Source organism: Mobula hypostoma, chromosome 5 (assembly GCF_963921235.1).
Source record: "Mobula hypostoma chromosome 5, sMobHyp1.1, whole genome shotgun sequence".
Taxonomy (NCBI): Eukaryota; Metazoa; Chordata; class Chondrichthyes; order Myliobatiformes; family Myliobatidae; genus Mobula; species Mobula hypostoma.
Genome location: NC_086101.1, coordinates 78,098,332 through 78,123,138, shown reverse-complemented (window position 1 = coordinate 78,123,138; position 24,807 = coordinate 78,098,332). Strand labels below are relative to the sequence as shown.

The window sequence follows — 24,807 nt, the reverse complement described above, 5'->3', positions numbered from 1 at the left end:
CGGATCGTATCTGTTGTTTCTATTGGTCGGATTTTCTGACGCTGATATAACGCACATTGCGATTGGCTGGAGTGGCCCAGCAGGGTTTGAATAGGGGCGGCGATGGCGGACGGGGCTGATGAAACTGAGACTCACAGTGTGGTCTACAGGCAGCTGCAGGACATCGTTCTCATTCAGCAGCAGCAGATTGAGAGCTTGGTGAGAAATAACTTTGCTGGTGCTCGTGGCCTGGCTTTCACTCAGCGCAGCGGCAAGCGGCCGGCAGTCCACCACTGGCCGTTTTTCACTTCCCCTCACAGTAGGGGCTGTGCATCTTTCAGAGGTTGCATGGGCGCTTAATGGCATGGATGCTCCTCTTTTCCCTCTCCCCAGCCAACCCGTCGCTATTTTCACCCCTCAATCTTCTTCCCCCATCATCACCCACACTGTAGTAAATGCTCCTGATGCTTCCTGTAACACTGTTCCTGTACCTTATGTCTGACTTTTCTCTTCCCCTTCCACTCTTCTCCCCACACTCACTCTTTCCATCTCCTCATTTAACCCTGACCCTCTGCACTCATAACTTCATACTTTCAGCACCACACTTGTCTCTTTTTCTTGATACTTTGTTTAATTGGCAGTTTTCTGTAATGGGGAGTTAAATATTCTGTGTTAAATTCACAGTCAATAGCAAGTACAATATAACGTCAAATGGATTAAAAGGGAGAAGATAATCGGATTAGGGCAAACAGATGTAACTCCTACATTGTACTTCTTCCATTGAAGGTCAGATATCCTGTCCAGAATCAGAATCAGGTTTATTATCACTGGCATATTTCGTGAAATTTGTTAACGTAGCAGGTACATAATATAGAAGAAAATAAAAAGGATAATAAATAAGTAAATCAGTTACAGTGTACGTATATTGAATAGATTAAAATTGTGCAAAAAACAAATGATATATATTAAAAAAAGTGAGGTAGTGTTTACGGGTTCAATGTCCATTTAGGAATCTGATGGCAGAGGGGAAGAAGCTGTTCCTGAATCACTGAGTGTGTGCCTTCAGGCTTCTGTACCTCCTACCTGATGGTAACAGTGAGAAAAGAGCATGTCTTGGTTGCTGGAGGTCCTTAATAATAGACCCTGCCTTTCTGAGACATTGCTCCTTGAAGATGTCCTGGATACTTTGTAGGCTAGTACCCAAGATGGAGCTGACTAAATTTACAACCCTCTGCAGCTTCTTTCGGTCCTGTGCATTAGTCCCTCCATACCAGACAGTGATGCAGCTTGTCAGAATGCTCTCCATGGTACATCTATAGAAGTTTTTGAGTATATTTGTTGACATACCAAATCTTATAAAACTCCCAATGAAGTATAGCCTCCGGATCCAACACATTATCATCCGCAACTTCCGCCACCTTCAACAGGACCCCACCACTAAGCACATCTTTCCTTCACCCCTCTCCACCTTCTGCAAGGATCGGTCCCTCCGCGACTCCCTGGTCCACACGCCCCTCCCCACGGATCTCCCACCTGGTACTTATCCCTATAAGCACAAGTGCTACACCTGTCCCTACACCTCCTCTCTTGCCACCATTCAGGGCCCCAAACAGTACTTACAAGTAAGGCAACACTTCACTTGTGAGTCTGTTGGGTCATCTATTGCATCCAGTGCTCCCGGTGCGGCCTCTTCTACATCGGTGAAACCTGATGCAGATTGGGGGACCGCTTTGTTGAGCACCTCCGCTCCGTCCGCCAAAACAGACAGGATCTCCCAGTACCCACCCGCTTCAACTCTGCTTCCCACTCCCATTCAGATATGCCCAAAATGGCCTCCTCTACTGCCATGATGAGGCTAAACTCAGGTTGGAAGCGCAACACCTCATATACCATCTAGGTAGTCTCCAGCCCCTTGGTATGAACATAAAATTCTCCAACTTCTGGTAATTCCCTCCCCCTCCCTTTCCCTATCCCTATGTCACTCTGCCCCCTCCCCCAGCTGCCTACCACCTCCCTCTTGGTTCCGCCTCCTTCTACTACCCATTGTGTTTTCCCCTATTCCTTCTTCACCTTTCCTGCCTATCACCTCCCTGCCTCCCCTCCCCCACCCCTTTATCTTTCCCCTTACTGGTTCTTCACCTGGAACCTACCAGCCTTCTCCTTCCCACCCTCCCCCCCACCTTCTTTATAGGGCCTCTGCCCCTTCCCCCTACAGTCCTGACAAAGGGTTCCAGCCTGAAACGTCGACCGATCTTTTCTACTGATGCTGCCCGACCTGCTGAGTTCCTCCAGCGTGTTGGAAGTATAGCCGCTGTCTTGCCTTCTTTATAACTGCATCGGTATATTGAGACCAGATTAGGTCCTCAGAGATCTTGCTCACTCTCTGCACTTCTGATCTCTTTTGTTCCTTCGTCTTACCCTTCCTGAAGTCCACAATCAGCTCTTTTGTCTTACTGACATTGAGTGCCAGGTTGTTGCTGTGACACCACTCCACTAGTTGGCATATCTCACTCCTGTACGCCCTCTCATCTTCATCTGAGGTTCTACCAACAATAGTTGTATCGTCAGCAAGTTTATAGATGATATTTGAGCTATGCCTAGCCACACAGTCATGTGTATATAGAGAGTAGAGCAGTGGGCTAAGCACACACCCCTGAGGTGCACCAGTGTCGATCGTCAGCGAGGAAGATATGTTATCACCAATCCGTACAGATTGTGGTCTTCCGGTTAGGAAGTTGAGGATCCAATTGCAGAGGGGGATACGGAGGCCGAGGTTCTCAATCAAGATTGTGGGAATGATGGTATTAAATGCTGAGCTATAGTCGACGAACAGCATCCAGACATAGGTGTTTGTGTTGTCCAAGTGGTCTAAGGCCATGTGAAGCATTATTGAGATTGCATCTACCATTGACCTATTCTGGTGAAGGGCAAACTGCAATGGGTCTAAGTTGTTGCTGAGGCAGGAGTTCAGTCTAGTCATGGCCAACTTCTCAAAGCATTTTATCAATGTAGATATGAGTCCAAAGGGGCGATTAAGGCTGCTCACATTAATTTTCTTAGGCACCTTGTTGACTTTTTGAAGCAGGTGGCAACTTCTGCCCATAGCAGTGAGAGGTTGAAAGTGTCCTTGAATACTCCCACTAGTTGGTTGGCACAGGTTTTCAGAGCCTTACCAGGTACTCTGTCGGGACCATCCGCTTTGCAAAGGTTCACCCTCCTGAAAGACAGCCTGACATCGGCTTCCAAGACAAAGGTCACAGGGTCACCGGGTGCAGCAGGGATCTTCACACCTGTAGTTATATTCTCCCTTTCAAAGCGGGCATAGAAGGTGCTGAGTTCATCTGTTAGTGAATCATGGCTGCCATTCATGGTACTGGGTTTCACTTTGTAGGAAGTAATGTCCTGCAAACCCGGCCAGAGTTGACGTGCATGCGATGTTGCCTCCAACCTCACTCGGAATTCTCTTTGCTCTTGAAAGAGCCCTGCACAAGTGATACCTGGTTTTCTTGTACAGACCTGGGTCACCAGACTTAAATGCCACAGATCTAGCCCTCAGCAGGTGATGAATTTCCTGGTTCATCCACGGCTTTTGATTCGGGAATGTATAGCAAGATTTTGTAGGCACACACTTATTTAAGCAGGTTTTGATGAAGTCGGTAACAACTGCAGAATACTCATCCAGGTTCGAAGACGAATCCCTGAATACAGTCCAGTCCACCGATTCAAAGCAGTCCTGTAGGCGCTCCTGTGCTTCCCTTGTCCATACCTTCTTGGTCCTCACTGCTGGTGCTGCAATCTTCAGTCTCTGCCTATACTCAGGGAGTAGAAGTACAGACATGTGATCAGACTTCCCGAAGTGAGGTTGTGGAATAGCACAGTCGGCATTTTTGATGGCGGTGTGACAGTGGTCCATTGTGATGTTTCCTCTGGAAGTACAAGCAATTTGTTGATGATTATTTAGTAACTTTTTCAGGCTGGCCTGTTTAAAATCCCCCAGAATGTTGGGGAAGGCATCAGGATGTGCTGTTTCGTGCATGTTGATCATACCATTCAGACCATTTAGAGTTTCTTTGACATCGGCCTGAGGTGGAATGTACACTGCTAGCAAAATGATCGCAGAAATCTCCTGCGGCAGGTAAAATGGCCAGCATTGAGTTATGAGGTATTCCGAGTCAGTTGAGCAATATTGGGAGGTCATCGATATATTTGTGCACCATGAGGTGTTAATCAAGAGGCATACACCACCACTTCTGCTTTTGGGAGACTTGACAGTCCTATCTTGATGGTATATAGTGAATCCATCAATCTGAATCGTTGCGTTTGGTACGGAAGGGGTTATCCAGGATGCTGTGAAGCAGAGGATGCATGCTGTCCTAATGTCATTCTGATGCAGCACCCTAGCTCTGAGATCATTAATTTTATTGACCAAAGACTGCGTTAGCCCGCAATATAGCCGGTATTTTCGAAAACCTCGGTTTTTCTAAACGCATTTGTGGCCCCGAGCGACAGCCATGTTTCCAATGAGAAGTACGGCCACAATTGGCATTATTTCTGCCAGTTTTAAGCAGCGATAGATTGTTCAATCATATTAAAACATCTCTATTAACTGTACAGACCTTGGATGCCATTGTAATCCTCAGCTGTAGCAGGCTGAAGCTGGAATGTTTAATTCTAGCTATCGAACTGCTCCACATTGAGTTCGCCCTGAAGGCACCCCGGTAAATTCTTCTGCTTCATTCCTTTCAGGAACTGTCTGTTGTATATTTAATATTTCAATAGTATTTGAGTAACTTGTGTATACATTGTTTGATTAAGCATTCTGACTTGTTTAAATCAGGTGTTCCCACAGACTCCTTGGTTAATGGTAGGGGGTCATCACATTAAAAAAAATGTTGGGAACCCCTGTTTTAAATAATTTATTACGGGTTACCTGTATAAATACGTTAATTGCATACGCCATCATACTACCACGTGATATGTGTCTGCCTCGCTTAAAGTAAACACAAAGTTAGACTCACATTTTGAACTCCGCTGTCTTCCTTTGAATTAGTTTAATGTTTTGAAGTCACAAAGCATAACAGTGCTTGTGCAAACTTGTTAAGTTATGTTTTGACTCCTCTGCAGGTGACATTGCAATGCCTCCTTACAGAATGGTTATTTATAATACAATACCAACTCTTTTGAATATAGGAAGTGTTTACAGTGGTATTTTGATATTTCTCAGAGTCTGTTTATTCTGATATTCTTATTTTGTGGCATACAGACATACAGTCAATATGATTTAAATATTTTTCTGTTTTATTTATCTGAAGTGATAACAAGAAGTTGAATTAGAAGGGAAATATAGAAATCTAGAAAAAATAGAAATTCTGAAATACTCAGCAGATCAGACTATGATGAAAGAGGCAGATTAATATTTCGGGTTAAAGTTTCAATGGAGCTGGGAAGAGACAAAAGACATTCGTTAAGGTGTAAGTGGGAGGGGAGGGGAGGGGAGGGGGAGGAATATATCTGTGTCCATGGTGATATAAACCAGGATGCCACGGAGTTAAGTTGTAAACAAGACCATCTTGTCAGTGCGTGAATGGGAGCAGTTAGAGAGTGAGATCATGGACAGAAGAATGTAGGAGTTGTGAAAAGTAGAGCCAGAATTCTTGCCGAGCAGATCAGGCTGAAGGGGCCCTCCATTCGTATAGCAGAGAGTAAAATACAACCAACAAGCTGAACCAATATCACAGATATATGACTGATGCAGACTGAAATCAGGTTACTTAAAGCTGGATAATTCAATGTTGTCCAAAAGCCTGCAGAGAGAAGAAGAGGTGCTGTTCCGCAGACTGGCATTGGGCCTCATTGTAACATTGCAATGAGTCCCAATGCACGTCTGAGGAACAGCAAGCTCAGACTAATGGGTTTGAATAGGAGTGTAATGGAGGATTAAGGTGACAGGCATCAGAAAGCTCAGGATCGCCCCGTGCAGGCTGAGCACCGGTGTTCCGCAAATCGATCACCTAATGTTATCCATGTTGTGAATGTCATCTACAATATATTAGATTGGAATAAGTAAATCTTCCAGGGACCTCAACAGTCTTTCCAGATGATTCATTATAACATAATTTCCTCAGATTATCATCTTGATGACTATTCGACTGTACTTGTATTTAATGGTTTCATTCATTCATTATGTGCCATGTGACGTGGGTGATCATGTTCTTTACATGTCCATGATTGTTCCTGCCAAGTTTTCTACAGAAGTGGTTTGCCATTGACTTCTGGGCATTGTCCTTACAGGACGGGTGATCCCAGCCATTATTCAATACTCTTCAGAGATTGTCTGCCTGATGTCGGTGGTCCGATAACCCAGACTTGTGATATGCACCAGCTGCTCATATGACCATTGCCTGCTCGCATGGCTTCACATGACCCTGATTGGGGGGCGAAGCAGGTGCTACACCTTGCCTAAGGATGACCTGCAGGCTGGAAGTGGGAAGGAGCCCCTTACACCTCCTTTAGTAGAGATTTATCTCCACCCGGCCACCCCTAATGCTTTATTTCTGTTATTTAGCTAGGTTAGGTTAGATTATGAGAACACTCAGTCCTTGTTTATTGTCATTTAGAAATGCATGCATGCATTAAGAAATGCTGCAATGTTCCTCCAGAGTGATATCACAGAAAAACAGTACGAATCAAAGACTAACACTGACAAAACCACATAATTATAACATATAGTTACAGCAGTGCAAAGCAATACCATAATTTGATAAAGAACAGACCGTGGGCACAGTAAAAAAAAAGTCTAAGTCCCGAGTCGATCGACTCCCAAGTCCCTGATAGCAGGCGGCAAAGGGAGAAACTCCCTGCCATAAACGTCCAGACACTGACAACTGCCGATGCATTGGAAACACTCGACCACAGCCGACACTGAGTCCGTCTGTTTGAAAAATTCGAGTCTCCGACCAACCCCTCCGATACAGCCTCCCGAGCGCCATCCTCTGCCGAGCGCCTTTGATCTCGCCTGGCCGCCGAAACCAGCAAAGCTGAGAATTCAGGGCCTTCTCCTCCGGAGATTCCGGACCACACAGTAGCAGGGGCAGTAAAGCGGGCATTTCAGAAGTTTCTTCAGATGTTCCTCCGTACTCTCACGTCTGTCTCCATCAACTCAGAATTGTGCACGGTCCCCTACTTGCCAAATAACAGACATCACCACTGAAGTGGCCGTGCACGCTGTGTCGCGCCGCCATCTTCTCCTCCTCCTTGGAGGATTGCGGCTCCAACTTCATTCAAGGAATCTGCTCTAGATTCTCCATTTAAATTGCCAAAAGAAACATAACAAAGTATTTCCCCCCCATGGTTTGAACTTATTTGTATTGTTATTGATTTGACATTTATCAGATCAGCAGGGATGACAGAAAGAGTCAAGAATTCTTTGTTTCAATGTCAAATTTTGCTAATGTTCTAAAGTATATTCTCTATTTAGATAAAGGATGGAGAAGAAGAATCAGTAAGCAAAAAGATGTATGAAGATGTTGTGAAAGAATTGGAGGTGAGAACTTTTAAACAAATACGGAAGAACTATTAACAATGTAAGTATATTTTTATATTCATTTTCTGTACTAGTGGACTCATCCATTATACAGTAAATGTATTATTGGATGTACCTACCACAAATTCAAGTAAAGTATTGATCTTCACTGACCATACTATGGTATTTTTTGGCTGTGTGTAAAATATTGTTTTGAATTTATTTGTAAGGTATAATGCCTTTCTTTACACCATAAGACACAGGAACAGAATTAGGCCATTCTATCATGGCTGATTTTCTATTCCTCTTAACCCCACTCTCCTGCCTTCTCCCCATGACTTTTGATGTCCTCATTAATCAAGAACATATTACAATGTTTGTAGATTCCACTTTAAATATACCAAATGACTTGGCCTCCACAACTGCCTGTGGCAATGAATTCCACAAAATCACCACCCTCTGGCTAAAGAAATTCCTCCTCATCTCTGTTCTAAATGGACAACCCTCTATTCTGAGTCTGTGCCCTCTTATCCAAGACTCCCCCCCCCCCCATAGAAAACATTTTCTCCACATTCACTCTTTCTGGGCTTTTCAGTATTCAACAAGTTTCAACGAGATCCCCCTTCAATCTTCTAAACTCTAGTGAATACATGCCCGGAACCATCAAATGCTCCTCATATGTTAACCCTTTCTTTCCCGGAATCCTCATGAACCTCCTCTGGAACCTCTCCAATTCTAGCACATTTTTCTTTGATAAGAGGCCCAAAGCTACTCTCAATACTCCAAGTATGGTATGACCAATGCCATGTAAAGCCTCAACACTACATCCTTGCTTTTATATTCAAATCCTCTTGAAATGAATGCTAACATTGCATTTATCTTCCTTATCACTGACTCAGCCTGCAGCTTAACCTTTGGGGAATCCTGAACAAGGACTCCCAAGTCCCCTTGCACCTCAGATTTTTCAATTTTCTTCCTGCTTAGTAAATAGTCTTCGCCTTTATTCCTTCTACCAAAGTGAATTGCCATAACTTCCCTACACTATATACCACCTGCCACTTCTTTGCCCATTCTCTCAATCTGCAGACTTCCTGCTTCCTCAATACTAACTGCCCCTACACCTATCTTCATATCACCTGCAAAATTAGCCACAAAGCCATCAATACTGTCATCCAAGTCATTGACATTTAAGATGAAAAGGCGCGGTCTCAACACCGACTCCTGTGGAATGCCATTAGTCACTGATAGTCAACCAGAAAAGGCTCCCTTTATTCTGACTCTGTGCCTCCTGCTAATCAGCCAGTTCTATCCATGCTAGTATCTTTCCTGTAATACCAGCAGCTCTTAACTTGTTGCGCAGTCTCATGATGGCACCTTGTCAAAGACCTTCTGAAAATCTAAGTAAACAACATCCACTGACTCTGCTAACAACAGGAATTCTGCAGATGCTGGAAATTCAAGCAACACACATAAAAGTTGCTGGTGAACGCAGCAGGCCAGGCAGCATCTCTCGGAAGAGGTGCAGTCGACGTTTCAGGCCGAGACCCTTCGTTAGTTAACTCAGTTAGTCCTGACGAAGAGTCTCGGCCTGAAACGTCGACTGCACCTCTTCCTAGAGATGCTGCCTGGCCTGCTGCGTTCACCAGCAACTTTTATGTGTGTGACTCTCTCTGCTTGTTATTTCCTCAAGGAATTCCAACAGATTTGTTATGCAAGATTTTCCCCTTAAGTAAACCATGCTGGCTTTGCCCTTTTTTATCTTGTGCCTGCAAGTACCTGGAATCTCATCCTTAATAATGGACTCCAACATTTATCTAACCACTGGGGTCAGGCTAACTGGCCCATATTTTCCGTTTCTTTTGCCTCCCTCCCCTCTTAAAGAGGAGAGTGACATTTGCAATTTCCGATTCCTCTGGAACCATTCCACAATTTAGTGATTCTTGAAGGATCATTACTAATGCCTCCACAATCTCTTCAGCTACTATTTTCAGAACCCTGGTGTGTAGTTCATCTGGTGCAGGTGACTTCTCTAGGTTAAAAGCTTTCAGCTTCCTACACACCTTCGTAGAACTGGTATCTACACTAATTTCTGCCCGCTACGATTGAATTTCTCTTTGGAGAGCATTTACTGCCAGAATTGAAACTAGCTATTAATTTCTATTCAGCATAAGAATGTCTTGAATGATGCATCAAAGGGATTGTAATATATGGTGCAATAAAACCCTCCCCCACAGTAATCACATTACATAGTGCCAATCTTGCATCAGTTGTACCTTGCAAGAGGAGTCAATCAAATCATGTTAAATCTGAAACACTTATTAACAGAATGAAAGATTTGAACATGCTAAAACAAAAGCACTACTTTCCAAGGAGACTGAAAAACTGCAATTTGCACTTGGTGAAATAGAAATTCTGATGAAACAGCTGGAGCGAGAAAGGAAGGCCTTTGAAAATGCGTAAGTTTTTCTTTTTATCTAGATATATACTTCATGAATTAATTTATATGCTATTTGATTGCCATTCAAAGTTTTCTTCGTTAGAGGTGCCATGGCAATTTTTTGGTACAGGTTTTTGAAAGATATAGAATTCATCATGCAGGAGCTGGATTTTCTTTCCTCCTTTCCTCCTTTCCTCCTTTCCTCCTTTCCTCCTTTCCTCCTTTCCTCCTTTCCTCCTTTCCTCCTTTCCCTCCTTTCTGGCCAAAATGAGCCGTATCACCCAGCAACCCACCTATTTAATTAGATTAGATTCAACTTTATTGTCATTGTGCCGAGTACAGATACAAAGCCAATGAAATGCAGTTAGCATTTAACCAGAAATGCAAAGCATAGTGTTATTTACAAAATAACTGTGAATAAAAAGTAAATGCTGCAGCACACAAATATAAAAGTACTGAGACAGTACAATATGGTTGCAATACTGCTTAGTGCTGTGATGTGAGGTTCAGCAGGGTCACAGCCTCAGGGAAGAAGCTCTTCCTGTGCCTGCTGGTGTGGGAGCGGAGGCTCCTGTAGCACCTACCAGATGGGATGAGAGTAAAAAGTCCCTGGTTAGGGTGAGATGCATCCTCGATAATGCTTTTCGCCCTGCCCTGGCAGGGTTTATGGTAGATGCTCTCAATGGTGGCAAATGGGTGCCGATAATCCACTGGGCAGTTTTCACCACATGCTGGAGTGCTTTGTGGTCTGATACGGGACAATTGCCATACCACACTGAGATGCAGTTGGTGAGTATGCTCTCAATGGTACAGCGGTAAAAGTCTGTCAGTATCCTGGGGCAGAGGTGAGCTTTCTTGACGCTCCGCAGGAAATAAAGGCGCTATTGCGCCTTTTTGATCAGGATGGAGGAGTTCAGGGACCAGGTGAGATCCTCGGAAACGTGGACAGCAAGGAATATTCACAATGACCCAACGAGCCGTATCACCCAGTAACCCACCTGTTTAACCCTTGTCTATTCACAATGACCCAACGAGCCTTATCTCCCAGTGATCCACCTATTTTACCCTTGTCTAATTGCAATGTCCCAATGAGCCATATCTCCCAGTGATCTATCTATTTAACCCTAGTCTATTCACAATGACCCAACAAACTGTATCACCCAGCAACCCACCTGTTTAACCCTAGCCTATTCACAATTACCTTACTAACTGGTACGTCTTTGGAATGTGGGAGGAAACCAGAGCACCCAGAGGAAACCCACGTGTTCATGGGGAGGATGAAGGGATATAAGGGACAAACTCCTTATGGGACAATGTCAGATTTGAACTGGGGTGACACCCTGAGCTGTAGCAGCGTTGAGTTAACTGCTACACTACCATTGCGCCTATTATAAGTGCATCAGTTAACAGTTGAGTGCTCCGTTTGCAGTGCGTGGGAAGTCAGGGCGAGCACAATTGTCCCTGATGACTACACCTGTGAAAGGTGCATCCAGCTGCAGCTCTTGACAAACAGAGTTAGGGAAATGGAACTGGATGAACTTCGGATCATTCGGGAGGCAGAGGCGGAAATAGAGAGGAGTTACAGGGAGAGAGTTACCCCTAACAGTCAGGAGACAGGTAGCTGGGTGACTGTCAGGAGAGGGAAGGGGAATAGACAGAATGAGCAGAGCACCCCTGTGGCCGTTCCCACCAATAATAAGTATATCATTTTGTATGCTGATGATGGGGACAACTTACCAGGGACAAGTTGCAGTGGTTGTGTCTCTGGCACTGAGACGGGACCCTCAGCTCAGAAGCGAAGGAGGGAAAAGAGGAGAGCAGTAGTGATAGGAGATTCGATAGTTAGGGGGACAGATAAGAGGTTCTGTGGAAGAGATAGAGAATCCGGGATGGTCTGTTTCCTCCCTGGTGCCAAGGTCCACGATACCTCAAATCGAATTTCTCAGTATTCTCAAGAGGGAGGGTGAGCAGCCGGATGTCGTGGTCCATGTAGGGGGTCCTGAAAGGCGAGTTAGGTGCCAAGTTAAAGGACAGGACCTCCAGGATAGCAGTCTCAGGATTTCTACCAGTGCCACGTGCAGGTGGGTTTAGAAATAGTAAGATAGCACAGATCAATACTTGGCTGAAGGCATGGTACAGGAGGGAGGGCTTCAGATTTATGGATAATTGGGCAGTTTTCCAGGAAAGGTGGGACCTGTTCCAGCGGAACGGTTTTCATCTGAACCGGAGGGGGACAAATATTCTTGCAAGTAGGTTTGCTAGAGAGGCTCCAGTGGATTTAAACTAGATACGAGGGGAGAGGGGAACCAGAGTGTAGGAACAGATGTAGGAGAGAAGGAAGAAAAAGGAGATAGTAAAGTTGTTTTCACCGTTAGTGACAAACAGAGAGTAAGAGGTGGAAAATTTCTTAAATGCATCTATTTTAATGCTAAGAGCATTGTAAGAAAGGTGGATGAGCTTAGAGCATGGATTGATACCTGGAAGTATGATGTTGTAGCTATTACTGAAACATGGTTGAAGGAGGGGTGTGATTGGCAACTAAATATTCCTGGATTTCATTGCTTCAGGTGTGATAGAATCAGAGGGACAAGAGGGGGAGGTGTTGCATTGCTTGTCAGAGAAAATATTACAGCGGTGCTCTGGCAGGATAGATTAGAGGGCTCGTCTAGGGAGGCTATTTGGGGGGAATTGAGGAATGGGAAAGGTGTAGTAATACTTATAGTGGTGTAGTATAGACCACCAAATGGGGAGTGAGAATTGGAGGAGCAAATTTGTAAGGAGATAGCAGATATTTGTAGTAAGCACAAGGTTGTGATTGCGGGAGATTTTAACTTTCCACACACAGACTGGGAAGCCCATGCGGTAAAAGGGCTGGATGGTTTGGAGTTTGTAAAATGTGTGCAGGATAGTTTTTTGCGGCAATACATAGAAGAACCAACTATAGAAGGGGCAGTGTTGGATCTCCTCTTAGGGAATGAGATAGGTCAGGTGACGGAGGTTTGTGTTGGTGAGCCCTTCGGGTCCAGTGATCACAATGCCATTAGTTTCAATATAATTATGGAGAAGGATAATGCTGGACCCAGGGTTCAGATTTTTGATTGGAAAAAGGCTAACTTTAAGGAGATGTGAAAGGATTTGGAAGGAGTGGATTAGGACAATTTGTTTTATGGGAAGGATGTAATAGAGAAATGGAGGTCATTTAAAGGTGAAATTTTGAGGGTACAGGATCTGTATGTTCCTGTTAGATGGAAAGGAAAGGTTAAAAGTTTGAGAGAGCCATGGTTTTCACGGGATATTGGAAACTTGGTTCGGAAAAATAGAGATATCTACAATAAATATAGGCAGCATGGAGTAAATGAGGTGCTCGAGGAATATAAAGAATGTAAAAAGAATCTTTAAGAAAGAAATTAGAAAAGCTGAAAGAAGATATGAGGTTGCTTTGGCAAGTAAGGTGAAAATAAATCCAAAGGGGTTCTACAGTTATATTAATAGCAAAAGGATAGTGAGGGATAAAATTGGTCCTTTAGAGAATCAGAGTGGACAGCTATGTGCGGAACCAAAAGAGATGGGGGAGATTTTAAACAATTTCTTTTCTTTGGTATTCACTAAGGAGAAGGATATTGAATTGTGTAAGGTAAGGGAAACAGATAGGGAAGTTATGGAAACTATGATGATTAAAGAAGAGGAAGTATTGGTGCTTTTGAGGAATATAAAAGTGGATAAGTCTCCGGGTCCTGACAGGATATTCCCTAGGACCTTGAGGGAAGTTAGTGTGGAAATAGCAGGGGCTCTGACAGAAATATTTCAAATGTCATTAGAAACAAGGATGGTGCTGGAGGATTGGCATATTGCTCATGTTGTTCCATTGTTTAAAAAGGGTTCTAAGAGTAAACCTGGCAATTGTTGGCCTGTGAGTTTGACGTCTATTACTACTGCTACTACTACTACTATGTCAACTCAGGCCTAGGGGGCCGGCATCGGGCACGATGACGGACTCTCCACTTCTCTCTCTCCCTCATCAGTGTGTTCAGTTCATCTACATCAGCTGCGCCACTGTCTTCTAGGAGCGTGTTGATCATTCTTGGGAGGGCGCCAGAGTTCATCCTCCCGTACTTGGGCTCCCATATGATGACTAGGCTGGCAGGTAGCTCGGGATGGCATAGACAGTGCCCCGCTAGTTGCAGTCTTCTCCCCTCGATTTTAGTGGAGAGCATCGGTAGGTTGTTAAAGAGCTCAATGTTCGTCATGTGCTGTTGCCAACTCACATCAAGAGCCATCCAGAGCATTCGTGTATAGCAACCATCTAGAGACTTTCGCATCATCTTAGTGAGTGTCCACATCTCACATCCGTACGTGAGAATGGACTCTATGACTGCTATGAAAATCCTCTTTTTAAGCCCTCTGGTCAGGTTCGACTTCCAGATTTCCTTCATGTCGTTCATAGCCCTCCATGCCAGCGCCTTCCGTATCTTTATGTCCTTCTCTGAACTCATCATTCTTGACCCGAGGTACTTGTAGTCAAAGACTTTCTGAATGGTATCATTCTCTACGGTCTTGAGAGTACCTTCGTCGCAGTTAAACGCCATGTACTCTGTCTTTTTAGTGTTTAGGTGAAGACCAACTTTATTGCATTCTATTTCCAATTTTGTCAGTAGCTGCTGTGCTTCCTCCATCTGGTCAGAGAGCAGGACTATGTCATCTGCAAAATCGAGATCTGTGAGTGTAACTGGTCTGACTCTTTTGGTTCGCCCTGGTTTTATGGTAAAACCAAGCTTGTCATGATCTTTGGTAGTTTGACATTAGTGGTGGGTAAGTTGATGGAAAGTATTCTTAGAGATGGTATATATAAGTATCTGGATAGACAGGGTCTGATTGGGAACAGTCAACATGGATTTGTGCATGGAGAGTCACGTTTCACAAATCTTATTGAATTTTTTGAAGAGGTTACTAGGAAAGTTGATGAGGGTAAAGCAGTGGATGTTGCCGATGTGGACTTCAGTAAGGCCTTTGACAAGGTTCCACACGGAAGGTTAGTTAGGAAGGTCTAATCGTTAGGTATTAATATTGAAGTAGTAAAATGGATTCAGCAGTGGCTGGATGGGAGACGCCAGGGAGTAGTAGTGGATAACTGTTTGTCAGATTGGAGGCCGGTGACTAGTGGTGAGCCTCAGGGATCTGTACTGGGTCCAATGTTGTTTGTCATATACATTAATGATCTGGATGATGGGCTGGTAAATTGGATTAGTAAGTATGCAGATGATACTAAGATAGGTAGAGTTGTGGATAATGAAGTAGGTTTTTAAAGCTTGCAGAGAGATTTAGGCCAGTTAGAAGAGTGGGCTGAAAGATGGCAGATGGAGTTTAATGCTGATAAATGTGAGGTGCTACATTTTGGTAGGACTAATCAAAATAGGACATACATGGTAAATGGTAGGGCATTGAAGAATGCAGTAGAACAGAGGGATCTAGGAATAATGGTGCATAGTTCCCTGAAGGTGGAATCTCATGTGGTTAGGGTGGTGAAGAAGGTTTTTGGTATGCTGGCCTTTATAAATCAGACAATTGAGTATAGGAGTTGGGATGTAATGTTAAAATTGTACAAGGCATTGGTAAGGCCAAATTTGGAGTATTGTGCACAGTTCTGGTCACCGAATTATAGGGAAGATGTCAACAAAATAGAGTACAGAGAAGATTTACTAGAATGTTACCTGGGCTTCATCACCTGAGTTACAGAGAAAGGTTGAACAAGTTGGGTCTTTATTCTTTGGAGCATAGAAGGTTGAGAGGGGACTTGATAGAGGTATTTAAATGAGGGGGATAGATAGAGTTGATGTGGATGGGCTTTTTCCATTGACAGCAGGGGAGATTCAAACAAGAAGACATGAGTTGAGAGTTAAAGGGCAAAAGTTTAGGGGTAACATGAGGGGGAACTTCTTTTCTCAGAGAGTGGTAGCTGTGTGGAACGAACTTCCAGCAGAAGTGGTAGAGGCAGGTTCGATATTGTCATTTAAAGTTAAACTGGATAGCTATATGGACAGGAAATTAATGTAGGGTTATGGGTTGAGTGCAGGTCGGTGGGACTAGGTGAGAGTAAACATTTGGCACAGACTAGGAGGGCCAAGATGGCCTGTTTCTGTGCTGTAATTGTTATATGGTTATATGTAGTCCTTATTAAAGCATTGGATATTTTATGCTTGTATGAGCTCAAATACTGAGCAATTGCAATTAAACTTGATGGTACTTGATGGGGGTGGAAGTGTGAAAGGGAGTGGGAGTCAGTATCTACTGAGCCCACATGAAGAACCTAGATTATCAGTTTTACTGTTTGCCGTGAAATCAATGCCATTTCCTAACAAAATTTGACCAACATTTACAAATAGGAGTTCTGAAACAGAATGACAAGGAAGGAAAGAAATCCATTGTAATTGCAATTTAAAAGTTTAGGAAAGGAATTAGGGAAACAAACTATTGAAGAGCCAACAGGAATGTAGGAAATAAATGAAATAACAAGGATGTGTCTCTATAAGCAATAGAAATACAGTGGATTTCGGCTAATTGGACCATTGGTTAATTGGGACAGTTGCTTATTTTTGACGACTCTTAAAGAACAAAGCTAATTGAGAAAATTGCCAGAGTTCCTTTTGTTCATTTGGGACACCAAGCTGCTTAATTGGGACTGGAAAGTTATTTATTTACTGAGATACAGTGTGGAGTAGGTCCTTCTGGTCCTTTGAGCCATGCTGCCCAGCAATCCCCCAATTTAATCCTAGCCTAATCACAGGACAACTAACCTACCAACCAGTATGTCTTTGGACTGTGGGAAGAAATCAGAGCACCTGGAGGAAGCCCACACGGTCATAGGGAGAATGTACAAACTCTTTACAGGCAGCGGTGTGAATTGAACCCAGGTCGCCTGTACTGTAAAGTGTTGTGCTAACCACTACACAACCATTCTGCTCCCGTTTCTAACTAGTATCAGTGGTACACACTTTTGTGGCCATTATTTGTTAACACTATGCTAGAGGGACATTTTTAAATGATGTTAGTTGCACATGTTTGTGTTTAAAAGCAGTGATTTTTGTCACTGATAGTTAGTGAGAAATAAATAGTAAGATAATTCAGAACTGTTTTGCTCACTGCAGTTTTAAGCATTCAGGCTTGGGGATGCCAGAAATAGCCGGGAGCGAAAATGAAATGGTTTCACTATTTCAACAAGTTAGGAATTACAAAGAATTTGAAGATACAGTAATCATCTTGAATGTTACAATTAAAATGAAGATTTGGAGGAAGCAATTGTCAATAGCATTGTATGAAGGCAGTCCATTATCTGTTCAAATGTACTGGTCCGGTTGTGTCCCAATTAACCAGAAACCACTGTATTTGCAATAATGCAACTTTAAGTTTGCCATCCTTGTATCAGTGTCATACTTTGCTAGTTAGAAATAGCAAATGATTGAAAATTTGCTTCCTAATCACAAATTGCAAGGAAAGTATATCTGAGTGAATGTTGTTTTACCCAGGATTTAGCTCAATGAAGTATTTTGAACTGGAATCTAGGAGAGATTTCCTTAGGTACTAGTTATTCCTTGTATTATGATTTTGAATGAATGAGGCACATGAAGATTAGAGAGTAAATGTAACAGATTTTATTCTGCACTAGTAAACACAAAGGTTGACCTGGTGGGAGAATCTTATGGAAGAATCTCCCTCCCCAAACTCAAAGTACATTGAATTTTTATACCCATTTAGACATAGGAGCAGAATTAGGCTATTCAGCCCACTCCCACTGAGTTGGCTGCACCATTCTATCATGACTGAGTTATTAACTGTCTCAAACCCATTATTCTGCCTTCTCCCCATAACCTTCGAGGCCCTTACTAATCAAGAACCCATTAACTTCTGCATTAAGTATACCCAATCACTTGGCCTCCACAGCCGACTGTGGCAATGAATTCAAGTTTTAAAAGTTCAAAGTTAATTTATGATCGAGGTACATGTATATGTCACCATATACAACCGGATAGAATGGATGTGGAAAGGTTGTTCCCTGTTGAGGGGGAATCTAAGACCAGAGAGCACAGCTTCAGAATAGATGACCATCCAAGTAGAACACAGATGAGGAGGAATTTCTTTAGCTAGGGGTTGGTGAATCCGTAGAATTCGTTGTCGTAGGTGGCTGTGGAGGCCAAGTCATTGGGTGTATTTAAGGCAGAGATTGTTAGGTTTTTGATTAGTCAGGACATGAAAGGTTATGGGGAGATGTCAGGAGAAAGTGGTTGAGGTGGAAATGGATCAGCCATGGTGAAATGGCAGAGCAGACTCGATGGGCCAAATGGCCTAATTCGCACCTATGCTTTATGGTCTTGTAGTCTTATACAACCCTGAGATTTATTTTCTTGTGGGCAGTCTCAGTTAATACAAGAAACCTAACAGAATCAATGAAAGACCACACCCAACAAGATGAACAAACAGTTAAGGTGTTTAAAAAAAACAACAAACTCTGCAATTAGAAAAAGAAAGTAAAAAAAAATAAACAATAAGTATTGACAACAGGAGATGAAGAGACTTTGAAAGTGAGTCCATAAGTTATGGGAACAGTTCAGTGATGGGGCGAGTGAACTTATCCCTTCTGGTTCAAGAGCCTGATGGTTGAGGGGTAATAACTGTTCCTGAACCTGGTGATGTGGGTTCTGAGGCTCCTGTACCTTCTCCCTGATGGCAGCAGTGAAAAGAGAGTACGGCGTGGATGGGGGGATATTAGAAGCTGTGTTCCTGTGACAGATATGCTCGATGATGGGGGGGGGGAGGGCTTTACCCATGTTGAACTGAGCCATATCCGTTAATTTTTGTTAGATTTCCTGTTCAAGGGTCATTTAGATTTCCATACCAGGCTGTGATGCAACTAGTCAATATACTTTCTACCACGTGTCTTTAGAAGTTTGTCAAAGTTTTAGATGACATGCTAAATCTTTGTAAACTTCTAAGAAAGTAGAGGCGCTGCTGTGCTTTCTTAATGTCACTTGCATGCTGGACCCATGGTAGATCCTTTGAAATGATAACACTGAGGAATTGAGAGTTGCTGACCCTCTCCACTTCTGATCCACTGATGAGAACTGGCTGGTGGATCTCTAGTTTTCTCCTCCTGAAGTGAATTCACAGATTCACCATCACCACCCTTTTGCTAAATAACTTTCTCTTAGCTCTGTTCGAATGGGACATCCTTGTATTCTGAGCTTGTGCCCTCTGGTCCTAGCTTCCTCCACTATAGGAAATATTCTCTCCATGGCCACTCTATCTAGGCCTTTCATTATTTGATAGGTTTCAATAAGATCTCTCCCCTCCCCCCCCCAAATTCTTCGAAACTCCAGCAAATACAGACCCAGAGCCAGCAAATGCTCCCCATACATTAACCCTTTTATTCCTGGGATGATTCTCATGAACCTCCTTTGGACCCTCTCCAGTGCTGGTACATCCTTTCTTAGAAAAGGGCAAAAAATTGTCCACAATACTCTGAAGTGTGTTCTGACCAATGCCTTACGAAGCCTCAGCATTACGTTGTTGCTTTTGTATTCCAGTTCTCTCAAAATGAATGCTAACATTGCATTTACCCTCTTTACTACTGACTCAACTTGCAAGTTAACCTTTAGGGAATCCTCCACTAGGAGCAAATTTACTGTTTAAGTACAAAGGTAACAGCAGGTAATTGAAAATGATTTCATTAGTTAGAATTGCATGGGTTTGGGTGTGGGCAGTTCTCTCCCCACGTTGAACTCCATACATTGAACTGTATGTGTATAATGGAAGCATATTATAAATGACAAGACCAACTCTGAATATTCAAACATCTTTGTTGGGAAAGGCAGTTCACTTTATTGTTTAAGCACTTTTGAAGATAAATAACCGTTTGCACCCAAAACATCTTCGTTTTAAATACTTAAGAATTTTGACTGATGGTACTCAAGGACATGTGCATTCTAGGATCAATTGACAAATAGCCAGCCTGTAACTTTCACTGATTATATCAGTGGGTTTTGATGTTGTCCAATTAATGAGACTCTAATGATCTATTGTGTTCTTATATTTGGGTTACAATGGTATAAAGCTCAGGAAGTCTCATTTCTAATGGGTAGTTCCAATGCCCTGAGGAATCTATTGTATTGCTGGATATAACATTATTTAAGAACCTTTGTACTCGAGTCATTTAAGAGATTGTCTTGTCATTTTTCCAAAGCATACCTATTGAGTTGTCATGTGATGTTCTAAATGAAATATACAGCTAGTAGCCTGTTCCCTTCACTCTATTGATACAGCTCTCTTTGTAATTTCAAGACCATTTACTGCTTTTAGGTTACATTTGAAAACAGTTTGAAAGCAAGCTCTTTGTATTGATGGCTACTACACTTTGACCTCTGATTGTAGTTGCTCTCCCTTACATCTAGCATCATGAAACGTAATTTCCACAAATGTTCACCGAGTAACCAAGTAAAAGGAATCTGGTCACAGAGCATTCTAGCAATATCTGCTTTTATTTCAGATTTACAGCTTCTTCATTTGTATGTGTTTGCTTTTAATTGTGTAAATTGTTTAAATGTAATTGTATGCTCTGTTATAAATTAATCTTATATCAATAAGTTATTTTCATCACTCTTTGTAATGCAGTTACCTCTTTTTATATTTTATAAAGACTGGCAAGTGTTAAAAACAAGGCAATGAAGGAGTTAAACAAAAATGACAAGTTAAAAAGCAAATGCAATGGTGAGTCACGCTGATTTCCCAGTTAGGTGCTTTATTTCTTTCCAAAGTATGATGAGATGCATATCCATTACAATTACATGTATAGTAGATTTTTTGGAAAGATAATTCAGTTTAAAAACATGATCATTAATATTTTTTTCCAGATATTGAAAATCAAATAGAAAAGCAAGAAGATATTTTGAGTAGCAAAGAAGATCAGATTAAGGAACTTTGTCATCAACTTGCCAAGCAGAAAGCTACATTGAAGTATGTAAAACATTTCCTGCAAGGGCTTCGATTTGTTGTGATAGAATATGTTTTTAATTGCAAAGAACTGATTTTTGTGTTTTGTGTTTAGACAACAGGTTACTGACTTCGAAATAGAGAAACAGCAGAATGCATATATAGAACGTGTACTGGAAGGAAAGAAGAGGAAAGCACATGGAAAGTTCCATCATGCTTCAAAGTAGTCTTGTGTACATAGACTTTAAAATATTTCCTCACATTACAGTATCATTTTCAGCTGGTGGAATTTGAAACTGATGCTCTTGGCAAAGAGTTGCCTCCATAGTTTAACAGTACACCATGGGAACAGACCCTTCAGATCATGGTGTCTGTTCTGATCATGATGCGTTTAAACTAATCTCAACTGTTTGCACATGGTTCGTAAGCTACCATTCCTTGCTTGTTTATGTATCTGTCTAAAATCCTCTTAAATGTTACTATCATGCCTATTTTCACTGTCTCCCTGGCAGCTGATTCCAAGCAACTACCACTCTCTGTGTAGCTTTTAAAAAAGCTCTGCATAGAGATCGCCTTTAAATTTTTACCCTCTCTCCTTAAACTCATTTCCACTCATATTTAATATATTTTTTTGTTCTCCAAGGGTGAACAATTTACCATATCTGACTATTTACCGTATCTCTGCTTCTCATAATTTTATACACTTTTGTCAGGTTGCCACTACCTCACCAAGGACTGTTTAGGGCTCTGAATGGTGGTGAGGGAGGAGGTGTAGCACTTGTTCTGCTACCAAGGGTAAGTGCCAGGAGGGAGATCAGTGGGGACCGACGAATGGACAAGTGAGTCGTGCAGGGAGTGATCCTTGTGGAAAGCAGAAAGTAAGGGAGAGGAAAAGGTGAGCTTAGTGGTCAGGGCATCAGGGATATGGTGAGAAGGCAGGTGTATGGGGTTGATTGGCACCCGGGATCAGCCATGATGAAATGGCAGAGCGGACTCAGTGGGCTGATTGGCCTAATTCTGCTCCTATGTCTTATGGTCTTATTCCAGAGAAAACAATTCAAGTTCATTCAGCCCCTCTCCATACACTAATGATCTCTTATTTACTGCCACTGGCATTTAGGACAGCAATGAAGGTAGCTCCTCCCTCTCTGTTCATACCGTTGCACACCGATAAAGAAGAATTCTCATTGCTATTTCCGTAACAATTTTTTTGACCATTCAGGGTTGTTAGCTCTGAGCTGAACCCCAAACCTGGAGGACCGGTGGACCACTCTTCATCTGGCCACTTGTTTGGCATGGGTGACCCTACCAAGAGCCAAAGCACAAGGCCCTGACTTTAGCCAACATAACTCTCCGGGTCATTGAGCTTACAAGCCCTATGACAAGGTTGTGATCCTCTCTAAGGAATAATCCATAATCCAGGCAAAATCTTGGTGAACCTCATTTAAACCCTTGCCGAAGCTTCTACATCCTTCCTATAATGTGGCGACCAGAACTGTGTGCAATACTAGCCCAAGTTTTTTACAGCTGCAACATGATTTCCCAACTTTTATACTAAATGTCCCAGCTGCTAAAGGCAAGTTTACTTTTTTACCGCTCTACTGCAAATTTCAAGGAGCTATGGACTTCTCAAGATTTCTGGAATTATACTGGACAAAGCCACCATCAAAGGAAATTAAATGGATTGACTGTTGGACAACTTTTTTGGATGTCTATATTCCTGGACTTTTGACTTGAGATGCACTTTTATCCACAAAATGAGTATAATGCAGTAGATTTTATTTGTATTAACCCCTTGTTGAATCACAGTGGTAGAATTTTATCAGCATTCTGTCTTAGTTTCTCTGTTCTAATGTTTCAATATTGCCATTTGTCTCACTTTAAAGTGTTTTAACTCTAAAGATGTAATATTAGGCATTTTATCAAAAAACCATGGAGCATTTTCTGTGAATGTGCCAACTTGGGACTACAGTTTAGTTATATTCACTATTGAGTGCTCTGTTTAAAGAATTTTTGTTGCATCATTGATTTTCTCTTGTGTATGTGTTGTACCCATTATTTTGAAATATTTAGAACGTTCTGTGATGAAGGAAATGAAAGTAATATTACCAATTTTTCTATGCTGTGTGTAGAAACTGTGAATGGCAAATGGTGCTGTAGTACTCACCATCTACAACAGCACACACAGTGGGTCAGGCAGCACCTGTGGAGAGGAATATGGTCAATGTTTCAGGGGCCACTTCATCAGGACTTGAAAGGATAAGAAGATAGGGTAGAAGGGAAGGGATTGATTACAAGCTGGCATGCGATGGGATGAAGTAAGAAGCTGGGAGATGATAGATAGGAAAGGTGAAGAACTGAAGAAATCTGATTTAAATTCACTCACCATCTAAAGTGCTGTGTGAAAAGTCTTAGGCATATACTATATATCTGGGTGCCTAAGACTTTAGCACAGTACTGTAGTAATTTTATGTATTGCACTGTACTGCTGCCACAAAACAAAGAACAAATTTCATGACATACGTGAATGATGATAAACCTGATTCTGACCTGGGTTTCTACTGTGGAGTGAGAGTGGGAAGGGGGAAGGGAGCAGGAAGCGCCATCAAAATGTTCTGTAATGATCAATGAATCAATTGTTTGCAATCAAATAACCTTGCCTAGTGTCTCAGGGCTGGGTGTGTCTTCACCTGTGCTATCCCCCACGCCTAAGACTTTTGCACAGTACTGTATATCCCTTTAAGAGATTGAAATTTTTGTAGCTGCAATTGGTCCTGTACTGGGAAGATAAATATACTTATAGAAAGTATGAAAAGATGATTTGTCACTGCAGGAATTATGCATAAAATGCATGTCATTTCCCTCCAGTTTTTTTCCTTCAGTAGCACAGTATTAAGATCATCGAAACTAAACTGTCAAAAGTCACGATATGTGCTTTTGAAATTCCTTCAGGACATTGAGTAAAGGAATTGGGATTCTATATTGCAGTTGTACAAGATGTTGGTGAGACTACAACCTTACACTGGTGTATTGAATAATAAGGAATGTAGATAAGGTGAACTTAAAAACAAGAGGCCATCAGTTTAAGCTGAGAGGTGAAAGATTTAAAAATGACGCGAGGGGCAACTTCTTTATGAAGAGGGTGGTGTGTATATGGAATGAGCTACCAGAGAAAATGTTGAGGCAGATACAATAACAACATTTAAAATATTTTAAATAGATAGATGGACAGGAGGGATTCATTGAGATATGGGTCAAACACAGGTAGGTGAGACTAGTGATAGAGTTGTGCTAAAGGCCCTGTTTTCATGCTGTATTACTCTCTAAATCAATTTGTATTGTTTAGGTATACTTTTTGAAGATGTTTTATGTAAAATGCTTTGGCAATTTAAAACAGATTATATTTTATTTCACCTAAGTCTTGGTTTAAACATTAAAGAGTTTGGTAGTTAGCGATCTGATTTGAATATCCAAGTTCACAAAACATAATGTACTTTTTTTAAAAAATGAAGGAATATTGTTAAGTAATTTTACAAATTTTTTATTCATATTTTTCACAACATAGAAGGTAATCAACCAGTCTACTGAGTCAATGCTTGTCCTAAAAGCATTCATATTCTAGAAACTGGACTCTTTTGACTAGAAAGTTTTTGGATAATTTCTTGAGGATGTTATTGAGAAGTTTTCATAAATGAGTTGCGGAAAATTGTTGAAATAAAAGAAACATAGAAAACCTACAGCACAATACAGACCCTTCGGCCCACAAAGCTGTGCACAACATGTCCTTACCTTAGAAATTACCTAGGGTTACCCATAGCCCTCTATTTTTCTGAGCTCCATGTATCTATGCAGGAGTCTCCTAAAAGACCCTATCGTATCTGCCTCCACCACT

At 42.1% G+C, this 24,807-nt stretch overlaps 1 protein-coding gene across 1 annotated transcript; it reads left to right on the top strand.

The window, feature by feature from the left end:
- The first annotated feature begins 80 nt into the window (after positions 1 to 80).
- Positions 81 to 24,384, top strand: LOC134346222 (spermatogenesis-associated protein 24-like). Its single transcript, XM_063047533.1, has 6 exons — positions 81 to 198; positions 7,457 to 7,522; positions 9,827 to 9,957; positions 20,623 to 20,693; positions 20,837 to 20,939; positions 21,031 to 24,384. Exons 1-6 carry the CDS (start codon positions 103 to 105, stop codon positions 21,140 to 21,142), a joined length of 579 nt encoding a protein of 192 aa, XP_062903603.1. The 5' UTR covers positions 81 to 102; the 3' UTR covers positions 21,143 to 24,384.
- Positions 24,385 to 24,807: the final 423 nt, after the last annotated feature.